Source organism: Bicyclus anynana, chromosome 6 (genome assembly GCF_947172395.1).
Source record: "Bicyclus anynana chromosome 6, ilBicAnyn1.1, whole genome shotgun sequence".
Classification (NCBI taxonomy): domain Eukaryota; kingdom Metazoa; phylum Arthropoda; class Insecta; order Lepidoptera; family Nymphalidae; genus Bicyclus; species Bicyclus anynana.
Window position 1 is genome coordinate 13451238 of NC_069088.1, and position 12355 is coordinate 13463592.

At 35.8% G+C, this 12355-nt stretch overlaps 1 protein-coding gene across 1 annotated transcript in view; it reads right to left on the reverse strand.

The window, feature by feature from the left end:
• LOC128198193 (uncharacterized) overlaps positions 1 to 11373 on the reverse strand; it is a 93492-nt gene extending 82119 nt beyond the window's left edge. Inside the window, exons 1-2 of the mRNA XM_052882198.1 lie at positions 11355 to 11373; positions 10684 to 11264 (exon numbers count right to left, since the gene is read on the reverse strand). Of these exons, the coding sequence (XP_052738158.1) occupies positions 10684 to 11264; positions 11355 to 11373 (600 nt within the window). The remainder of the gene's footprint in view (positions 1 to 10683; positions 11265 to 11354) is intronic.
• Between the last annotated feature and the right edge of the window lie 982 nt (positions 11374 to 12355).

The following is a 12355-nucleotide window of genomic DNA, read 5'->3' on the forward strand; positions in this document are numbered from 1 at the left end:
ACAGAGCATCCATAAGTTGAAACTGGATAAAGTAATCGATTTGATATAACATAGATCTCACAACTTTTTACGGTAGAAGAACTGAGTTGTGAGACTTAGTAAGACTGTACAAGTTTTGTTTTTGATGGCAATATTGTCAATAATACCTATTGCATGGGGATTTTAGATAAAGTAACGTAGAGTAGAGTTTGAAACGGTACCTATATACATATTCGTAGCTTGGTACTTAAGATTCTTGTATATCATCATTACTAATCCATATTCGGCTCACTGCTGAACACGAGTCCCTTATCAGAATGAGAGGGATGAGGCTAATAGTCCACCATGCTGGTCTAATGCGGATTGGCAGACTTCACACACCTAGCAAATTAAGAAAATTCTCATTTATTCAGGTTTCCTCGCGATGTTTTTCCTTTACATTTTGAGACCAGTGATGATTATTTTCTTAAAATCCTCACAACTAAAAAGTTGGAGGTGCATGCCCCAGACCGGATTCGAACCTACGCTCTCCGGAATTGAAGGCAGAGGACATAATCACTGAGCTATCACGGCACTCGTGTTGTAACAACACCAACCAACCTTGAAAATTTCATAATCTAATGTTAAAATATTAATTTATGTAAATTGTAAAAGCTTACTGTAATACGAGCTTACTGTAAAACGAGTTTAGTTTGACAATAATTAGTTAACTTTAAACCCTTATAACGTTCCGACACGTACCTACTTGATTTATACACCAAACTTGTAGCATGCGTAAATCTTGTTACGAGCAAAGGGAAAGCGTTTCAGTCGGGCGTGAATTTTATTTTCAAATGTCAAGTGCAGTTGCACAGAGTTGCCGCGCGAGTTTAGTGTTATATTTTTATAGTTAAAGATTTTGAAGCTAAATTTTTCGCTTTGATACTCTCAGTTTGTGTAAGTTTGGCCGCGTAATGTATACGTAGAATAGTTAAAAACTTCTGTCGCTCTTTAATTAATACTATGCCTAGTTTTGTAATTTATATGTATTTTTTATTAAAAAAAAAAAATTTTTTGTATTTTGATATATGTCTTATTTTTTGTTGGGCGTTTATAAAACAAAATCGCTTTCAAAAGTCCAGTTCAGAATCGTTTTCAACGTTGCAGCGAGGTATTCTATCGGGTCTATTAGTCGATATACATCAAATCAAATCAAAAATCATTTATTTCAAGTAGGCTCAGTTTACAAGCACTTTTGACACGTCAGTTGACTATTTGTAAAGATTCTTCCACCGGTTCGGAAGGCAGGTTCTGCTGAGAAGATACCGGCAAGAAACTCAACAGTTGCTCTTTGAAAAAGTCATACAGTATTATAATTTACAATTGATAACAATTACAATGTCTTATAGTTTTATTTCCTGTGTGAAGGTGGAAGCTGATCCAATGGCCTCCAAGCGCTTTTATCTTTAAGGAACTCATCAATGTTGTAGTAACCTCGACTAAGTAAATGTTTTTTAACACATTGTTTAAAGCTATGCATTGGCAGGTCCATCACAGTCTTGGGGATCTAGTTATAGAAGAGTACACCCAAACCTACAAAAAATTTTTTTACTCTTTGGAGACGATATGCAGAAATAACTAACTTATGCCCGTGTCTAGTAAGACGTGGGTTTAAATCTCCTTTTCGTTTGTACAAATTAATATTTTGTCTTACATAGACTATACTGTGATATATATATAGACAGGCTACTGTTAGTGTACCTATTTCTTTAAACTTTTGACGAAGGGACTCGCGTGATTTTATTTGATATATTGCTCGAATTGCTCTTTTTTGAAGTACAAATATAGATTGTATATCGGCAGCCTTGCCCCACAATAAAATACCGTAAGACATTACGCTGTAAAAGTACGCAAAATAAACGAGCCTAGCTGTATCAACATCAGTGAACTGTCTTATTTTTCTCACTGCAAATGCCGCTGAGCTAAGTTTACCAGACAGTTTTTCTATATGAGCACCCCACTGAAGTTTACAATCCAAGGTCACTCCCAGGAATACTGTGGAACTCTCCATTTCCAGTGTTTCACCATCGATCATTATAGACTTATCTAATTTTATAACATTTGGCAATGAAAATATATAGATGATGTGCGGGTTGATTTTTTCAAGGTATACCGTAGTACCATACCGTATCGTAGTGCCTACGAGTTCGTCGTAGTCTCACTGCTACGAACTTTCCAATGCTACGGTGTATCCAAAACAATAATAATAATTATTATAGTAGATGCCTAAAAATTCGATAGTCACCCATTTTTATAGCTACTATATTAATCTAATCAAGAGGTTCTGATTCAACATAGAAAGTCCGTTCTACATGTCAACCACAGCTTGTTTCAAGCCTACTAAAGACTTTCAAGTGATTTAGCATTCCGATACGATTTCCATTTTGTCGTCTTGTAATTTTTCGTCAAATTGAGAAAAAAATCAACAAGTTTGAATACTTAGATTGCAGTAATTGCAGTTTAAAATATATAAGAGTCAGCTATAGGGAAATTTTGAAAAAACTTCTAGTCTTACAAATCACATTGCCAGATGTAAAATAAATCGCGTCTAAGTCACAACTTCCGTTTCACAGTCGAACGCGTAACGTACCATCCAATAGGTGCAATGAAATAGTACTTAGGTATAATAAATCGCTTAATATTCAGAGCTATTTTTCACGGGTGGATGTCGCCCGTAACTCGGGGGTTACAAAATTATACTTGCACCCGTCGCATCGCTGGCACGTATGTCGTGGGCCAATGAATGTTGCTTTATTCAGCACGGACTTGTAAATGAAGGCTGGACACAAATGTTTTTTTTTTTTAATAACCGGTTTCTCTGTTATTCTTTCTATCTATATGTATATAAAAGAAAGTCGTGTTAGTTACTCCACTTATAACTCAAGAACGGCTGAACCGATTTAGCTGAAAATTGGCAGGGAGGTAGTTTAGAGCCAGGAGAAGGACATAGGATACTTTTATAAAAAAAAAAATAAAAAAAAAATAATAATAATAAAAGTCGGGTTTTCCTCCCTGACGCTATAACTCCAGAACGCACGAACCGATTTCACCGATTGCATTCGTTGAAAAGGTCTCGGGCTCCGTCAGGTTTATAGCATAGAAAATTCAGGAAAAATTTCAACGTAGAGTAGGGGTAGGGTAGGGTTAGGGTAAGGGTAGGGTAGGGGTATGGTAGGGGTAGGGTAGAGGTAAGGTAGGGGTAGGGTAGGGGTGGGGTAGGGGTGGGGTAGGGTAGGGTAGGGGTAGGGTAGGGGTAGTTGAAAGTTTACATCGAGTATCACGCGGCCGAAGTCGCGGGTGTCCGCTAGTTATCCATAAATAATAATCTTTGATACTAATATAATAAAGAGGAAAGATTTGACTATTTGTTTTTTTGCATTGAATACACTCTGAAAATACTTAACCGATTGAAAAATGTTTTCACTGTTGGGATGCTACACTAGTTCTGATGCTAGAGGCTATTCCCCCCCCCCTCCCCCTCCCATATTCCTACAGAAACGGGAACTACACGGGTGAAGCCGCACGGCGTCTACTTTTTTATATATTTATGCGAATGTCTGTCTGTTTGTCTACAGTCTGTATGTCTGTCTTTCCTTATCACGGTTGAACCGATTAAGCCATTGAACCGATTTGTATCAAATTTAGTATAGAGACTAATTTAACCTTTGAGCAGAGCTTATGCTTCTTTTTATTCCGGAAAAATCCATGGCTCCCGCGGGATTTGAAAAAGATATACAGAATTACTTAGCAATATAAATTAAAACACATTTTTAACAAATGCAAAGAACGTCACAATATTTTCTGTCTCTATTCTAAAATATGAAAAGATTTTTTTTGTATAAACCACGTCACTTGAAAAATACTGCAACAAGAAACTTAGCACATCAGCGCACCTCTTGCGAACAGCAGGTGTCGAGGGCGGGCCCCTACAGTAGGGGAAGGATATTTGCAGGATTTTTTGCCGATTTAGACGTCTTATGACTTGCTGAAAATCCATTATGATGATTGCTCTCGGGCTGCGTTATGGCATAATGAATGCCTTTTTATAGTCGTAACTTTAATCTTCACTTGTTGTATTTTCTAGCTATTTGAGTATAAAACTATTTTAATTATTTACTAATGTTAATATCGCTTGTATGTACGTCTGACTCTTTGATAATCAAGTACGGAAAATTGTAATTAATTTAGCCAAAAAATTTAATTATTTACTTTGTCTATTACCATAAAATTTTTAAATATAGATCATGTTTAGCTTACATCAATATATTAGCATGACGGTGTACTTCCCCATACAAGATTTGTGATTGCTTTTCTTATACTAATAACCAAATTTTGTTTTTTTTTTTATTTTACGTCAGAATGTTTATTTAACGAAAACATTGGGTATACAGGTGGTATTTCTTTATTTTTTTTCCACATACAGGTGGTATTATTGTGGTGGGGATATTAATGTTTCCTTAAATAAGAGGGTATTTGATGACTTGAGCTCAGTTGTTTGTTACGTAGACACCGTCACGCTGTCAGTCGCGTTAGTGATTTTGTGCAATTATGCTTTGTGTTGTAATTATTGTTTATTATAAATTGTTTAGGGTGAGTGAGAGTATTTTTGCATTTTGAAAGGATCCTTTAAACCTACTCTCAAGGTCACAAGTCCTAGGACTTAGCATCTGCTCGAGGTCTTTTCTGTACCACAAAATAATGGTACAATCACTGTCGCTGCTACCCACCGTGTCACATAAATGCTATTTTATCAATACATCTAAATAAAAATTTAATTGTCTATCTGTCTGTGTTTTAAAAAAATCTGATTTCTCAATTGCTAAAACACGATACTAAAACGAACGTTTTTTTTAATTTTGTATGTCTGTCTGTCTGTTTATATGTCTTTCTGTTTGTCTGTTGGTCTGCGCTACCTAAGCTATGAAACGGCTGAACCGATTTTAATGGGACTTTTTAAACCAACTTTCACTGGAAGATAGAGCGGTTATTGAGAAACAAAATTATAAGATACTTTCATGATTCCCGCGGGGACATGGGTGTGCTAGTTAACTTATAAATTTTATTCCAAAAATCCTTCCAATAAGTAATACTATTGGAAGGATTTTTTCTTCTTAACACGAAAAATCGATAATTAAAAAAAGGCTGAAAGTCTTCAAACATTATGTTCTGAATTTTTAATTCTTTTGTTACAGAAATTCGAAATGAAAAATATTTTCCCTCATTTCACAGCTAGGTCACGTTGGAAATTTCGACAACCGCATGCCCTAGACTATATTGTCTGAAAAAGTGAGGTGAATGAGGTCTGCACAGTGAAACATTTACTGAAAAAATTGGACCTTTATAACAGAGGGAGCGAAAGTCACCCCTCATTTGGGCATATTGCCAAACTTTTCACGCCTACACACTCGTCCATCGTCGTAATATACGCAAGTGCTACATTACACATATGGTGTTTCGGTAATCATGGGCTTTTATAACACGTTTTTAACCGACTTCATAAAAGGAGGAGGTCCTCAATTCGAAGCGTGTGTTTTTTTTGAATGTTTATCATTTATTAACCAATTATGAAAATTCTTCTTTTGTTTGAAAGATTATACTTCCAGATTGGTTCCATTTCATTTTCATGAAAATAGATAATTAACATATAATAATTTATAATCATGTTTGTGTTTTGCTGACACTCCTTCCGTTTTAGACATAGAATTATTAAGGTTTGTTTATACACCTTACTATAAGAACAAAGGCTAAACCGTTTTCCTAAAATATAATAAACCTAAAATAGAAAACAACACCAAGAAATATATTTTGTGTCCTTACACTACACACAACTATAAAACTTTGGAAACTCTCCCGAGTTCATCATCTATACTAATATTATAAAGCTGAAGAGTTCGTTTGTTTGTTTAATTGAACTCGCTAATATCAGGAACTACTGGGCCGATTTGAAAAATTCTTTCAGTGTTAGATAGCCCATTTATCGAGGAAGGTTATAGGCTATATATTATCTCCGTATTTTAACGGGAACGGGAACCACGCGAGTGAAACCGCGCGGCGTCAGCTAGTAATAATAATTATACAGAATTTCACGACTTTCGCTTCAACACAAACACCTTACCCATATTTACATTATCTGAAACTTAAGTACTTTATAAGTTAAAGCCTAAGTATATCTTATAATATCTCTTAAAATAGAGCCGTGATAGCCCAGTGGATTGACCTGTGCCTCCGATTTCGGAGGGTGTGGGTTCGAATCCGGTCCGGGGCATGCACCTCCAACTTTTCAGTTGTGTGCATTTAAAAAAAAATATATATATATCACGTGTCTGAAACGGTGAAGAAAAAACATCGTGAGGAAACCTGCACACCAGAGAATTTCTTAATTCTCTGCGTGAGTGAAGTCTGCCAATCCGCATTGGACCAGCGTGGTAGACTATTGACTTAACCCCTCTCATTCTAAGAGGAGACTCAAGCTCAGCAGTGAGCCGTAAATGGGTTGATAACGATATCTTATAATATGTAAAAGCTTGAAAGTTTCATTCACTTCTAGTGATAAAGTGATAAAGAAAGAGCAAGTACCACTCACCCTGACAAACTTTCTCGTTTATAATATTAATAGGACGGGAAAAGATTTCATAGCTACCTATCTTGAGATTCTTTGATCCCCCTTAATGACGTCTTTGGTGAAAGTTATCACAAACTAATTAAATCAATTTAAACAAGTTATACAGCAAAGGTGCACAACAACCACTCAATAATAATCCGCCATAAACAGGGGAGCAGCTTAGAAACTATACAACCACGGCGGCTCTTTGTAAAATGGTCCTCACTGTTGGAATATTTCGCTAAAGGTAATAAATCGAAGAACATTTATTACTTTTATCAGATGCGCAATTAATTTGTCAAGCCAATTTAGTTAAGCAAATTAACATATAAATCAGTTTAGGGAAAATGTTTGTATTATTTGGTTTAAATCGCTGTTTCTTACTAATCTAACAGACAACGTTTTACCCTACATCGTTTGGTTCATTAACTTTATTTTATCGGAATTTACTTAATTTATTTTATGTAAATGGAAATTACAACAGGTTATCTAAAAATCACAGATTAAAGAATAATAAGCAGATAGAGCGTACGAAACACGGCGAGGATGCAGATTGCAGGCATTCCAGATACAAATACAAATACACTCTCGAGTCAGTAAGACACGAAGCGTCGCATTGGTAATTTCCAATATTATTCAATGCGTCTTATGTTATTAAATATTTCAAAAACTGTTCACAAAAAAACTAAAGAAGAAAGATGGAGTATGTATTAGTCTATATTATTATATTAATTTACGTTAATGTGGTTAGTGTTAAATTTTGAAATACAAATTATGAAAAAAGTTTGTTTTTAAGAGTTTCACCGGCTTCACCACCCGGCTTGTAAAGACTAATTCTGTATCATTGTCTATTCTGCGCTAAGAATATGGAAAAAAAACTTTTTAAAAGTTAGAATTTCGCTGAAAGTTCGATTTCATGTGATTAGACTCGTATAATGAGTAAATAATAATTTTTAAAAGATCTTTCTAAAGGAATAATTTTGATTTATTTCTGAGCTATAACAACAGATTGTTATATAATTATGTATTTAGTTTGCTATCATCCGCGAAAAGCCAACAAACCCATGCGACAACGTCACCCAGGTCCGACAAAATACTCTCTACGTACGTTTTATCCCGAAACCAAGCATCCTTAGGAGATGTTGACTCTACAACGTGCAATTGCAAAGTCTAAAGTGATAAAACTGTTGCATCCCATAGCGTCCATCCATCGCTTGAAGCATCACTGATCTTCATCACACGAAATACGTAGGTTGATTTTTTTTTCAAAGTCGTGTAAAAGTGCAGAAATGCTCACGAAGAAGTCAAAAGGTCGGCTACATTTCCGATGCATTCACGCAGTTCACCAAACCGTTGATTGCTCTGTCAATCATTGCCTAGGCACCGCTGGGACTATAGCGTACCCTCTATCCACCTCCTATTCACTCATCCTACAAGAGAAAGAGACGCCATATCGCATAGGGCTCACTTGGCACCGGATATTTGTCCCGGAACTTATTTACAGGTTCAACAGCGTGCCAACGCGATTTCATTTTCGTATGCATATTAATGTGTACGCGAACATGTGAGTTTGACGTCTTTACAACGTTTATTCAGATAGGAAGCGGTTTTATAAGCGTTGAGCTTTGCACGCATTGTATTCCTGTCTATAGCATGTAGAATATCGTGGATACGTGCCTTATTTTTGGGAAGAAGTTCCTTAACGCGCTTACAGTGGAGCAAACTGATACTCGTAGAAATAGTCACGTGAGGAAAAGCAATAAGTACATCACATTTACATCCATATCGTTATCTCTTTCATTGCGATAGGACGAGAGAGATGGGACTAGTACAAGTCCGTTTCCGTCTGTCTCTCTCTTCTCAAACGACATTATATTGTACCTATCACGTCGTTGCTCTTCGCAATAAGTATGTCGTAGGTTGTTTGCTAGGCCTACTTGGTACTTCATTCATCAAGTGAATACATGAAACATATTTGAAAACATGAAACGGGAAAGGGGGCTTAAGACATATTTTTAGCAGTGAATCGATATTAGGCTAATAATTATTAAAAAAACCCTACAAAACAAAAAAAAAAATTTCAAAATCGGTCCATAATTGACGGAATTATCGCTGGACAAAAAAAAAAAAAAAAACATACATACAGCCGAACGTAGAACCTCCTCCTTTTTGGAAGTCGGTTAATTATGACAAACTAGCGGACGCCCGCGAATTCGTCCGGGTGGAATTTTCTCGAACCATGGATTTTTCCGGGATAATAAGTAGCCTATATGTTAATCCAGACTATAATATGTCTTAATACCAATTTTCAGCTAATTCGGTTTAGTAGTCGAGGCGTGAACGAGTATCAAACATTCACATCATCAAAATCATCATTTCTTCAATCTCGGGAAACCATGGATCTTTTTGGGATAAAAAGTATCTATATGTTAATTCAGAGTACTATTTCCAGTTCAAATTTCAGCCAAATCGCTTCAGTAGTAGTGGCATTAAATTGTAACAAACATCCATACAAACTTTCGCGTTTATAATATTAGTAGGATAGTAGTTATAATTTTCTTAAAAAAAAGTACATTTCAAATCAATTGTAAAACATCGATGTTTTTCAAATAAACTAAAGCTTATTAGAAGTGATGAAGAGAAACTTAGTTTACTCAACTTGGAATAGAACCAACTATCAATATTCAATGAGCTAATTTGAGCAAACAAGTCTAACTGGCCTTAACAAGTCAGTGAAATGACAGTCTGACTCCATCGTATCTGTTCACAAAGAAAATAAACTTAATTTCCTTCAATGCAATTCACTTCAGCTTTTTTCTTATAATCCGAGATAAGACAAATGGATCTTAAGTGGACTGAGGATGAAGTAGGTCTTTTGTAATTAATTACAGTCAAGGATTAAGACGACTTTAGGAATTTGATGACCGCTCCCGCACCACTTTATAGATATAGAACTATAGAAGTATCTTTATTAAAATGTCATGGGTTTCAGTGGTTTTACACCTAACTTGGTTAAAAAAAAACATTCTTAAATTCAGTAGAATTGAAGAATGTATTTTTTTTTTAATTCTTTACAAGTTGAGCCGTGATAGCCCAGTGGACATGACCTCTGCCTCCGATTCCGGAGGGTGTGGGTTTGAATCCGATCCGGGGCATGCATATGTTAGTTAACTTTACAAGTTAGCCCTTGACAACAATCTCACCTGATGGTAAGTGATGATGCAATCTAAGATGGAAGCGGGCTAACTTGTTAGGAGGAGGATTAAAATCCACACCCCTTTTCGGTTTCTACACAACATCGTACCAGAACGCTACTTTGCCGGTAGGGCGGTAACTAGCCACGGCCGAAGCCTCCCACCAGTCAAAGTTTTTTTTTTTTTTTTTTTTTAATATCCCCGTTTTGGGTGGGGATAGCTGCACTCCTCCGACGTATGTTGGAGACCTTGGTAATACTTTTATGGTTCTTTTACATTTGCATTTTATATTATTCCTACTCTGTGATACCCCGTGTAATGTATATCCATGTAAATTTATATATTCTAATAATATATGAAATACAGTGAATCTCTATTACCAAAGTATGACATAGTAACAATTTATATATTTTCGTATTTCTAATGTTAGTCTTTGTTTCTATTTATGATTACCTTAACTATTTTTTCACAATATCCTAAAAATATGTTTCTTGATTTATTATTTACCATAATTGTGTGCAATGTGTTTATTTCTAGCGTCTGATCTATGTTTTGTGTTAATTCAAATCTTTGTTTACAGAATATCGGGCATTCTGTCAAGATATGGACCACGGTTTGTATGTTCTGCGGATCGCATTCACAAGCAGGGCTTTCTCGTAGCTTAAAGCGGTGTAAATATTGGCTGAATCCTCCATGGCCGGTAAATATCTGGACTAATGTTGGGGTTAACGTTATTTTTCGCAAAATAGCATGTGCGCTTTCTAAGCATGGGAAGAACAACTTCGTGACTGCAGCTTTATCACTTTTTGTATATCTATCTTTCCAGAGTCTAATAGAATTTTTTCTTATGCTTCTTTTGATAAAAGATACAGGGCACGCGTCGTAATCGGGGGCTGTCTTTTTTGTGAGTGCAGCTTCTTTTGCTAGTTGGTCTGCTCGCTCATTGCCCTCAACTCCAACGTGTGCCTTGATCCAGAAGAGTTTAACAATTTTATTATTCAGTTTTAATTTAGTCAGGGTTTTCCTAATTTCGAATGCTAGTGGATGGTAAGTGTGAATGTTACTTATTGTTTCTAGTGAGGATCTTGAATCACTGTATATATTTATTACTGTATCCTTTAGTTTTGCAGCAATTTCAGTGGCTTGGTACAGCGCATAGAGTTCAGCCTGGTATACTGTACATTGCGTGGCTAGGAGAAACTTTTTCTTTCCTATTTCTTTGTCGTTTTTCCAGTATGTCAGGGCTGCGCCGACCTTACCACCGATTTTGCTTCCATCTGTATACATTTCTATTTCTCCTGTTGTGTTTCTTCTGGCCACGAGGTCGTCCATGTCGTTGACTTTGTCAAAATTGATTTCTATCTCACACGCTGGATGAGGCAAATCAAAGAAGCGTTTCTTCTTTTCGACTGCAAGTTCAGCTATCTCTCCCTGCGGCTTCCCGCGTTTCGCTATAAATATTATAAAATTACCCCAATAAATAAGTTATCTTCACCAGTCAAAGTTTAGTACTATGTACGTACAGCTAGTTACCACCTTACCGACAAAACGACCAAGCATTGTAGCGTTTCAGTACAAGGAAGTGAAGGAAAAACAACCTGACGAAACCTGCATAATTACCTGAGTATTTTCTTAACTCTCTACGTGTGTAATGTCTGCCAATTGTAGTATTCGCAGTAAAAGTATTGGGCCAGCGTGGAGGAGACTCACGCTCAACAGAGATCCGAATATGGGTTTAAAACTGTCTTGATCAAATCAATCGAGATAAGTGATTTTATTATTAATGTAATCAGTGGATTTTTGAATTTACAGAGATACCTAAAGAGAATTGCTTAGCGATCTTTCAGGTTAATTAAAGATTAGGGTATTTAAGAAAACAATTTATTTAGTTAATCATTTAAACATAACAAATACACAATTTTCTTCTCAAACAACATAGTGAGTCGCATATCACAAATAACGATCTTTACAAGACCACTACTTAAGAGATGACAAATCATTTATGTATGTCCCCATAATTGGAATTCGCAATAACGCAAACAACTCTGGAAGGCTCTATAGAAATTCCTGCCTGCGCCTGCTTTTGGGGGAACGGAAAAAAAGGATCCCCTTTCGGACCAAACGTTTGAAACATGGTCTGCATTCTCCAATAATGAATGCAAGAACTCCGTACGTTTCGGGAACTAATCCAACACGGAGTTACGTATAGGATTGCGTTTCGGGAATGTCAAAATGTTTTTGTACAAAATAACTTGGTAATTTCATTTTATTTTTACCCTATCGGATGCTCAGCGAATATCATACTGTAGACATATAGACAATAATAAGAAATAGTTTATACTCCGGACTAGAATGACGCCTGGGAAGAGTCTTTTAACCTTCCCAGTTAGTATGTAAGTTTTAATACCTATTTTGTAATATTAATTATCATTATTTTATTTCAATATGTAATATGTATACTGGGTGTTTTTACCTTTAATAAAAATTATTATTATATTATTATTATATTATAGGAGTTGAATCAAAGTCAGATTAGTAAGTA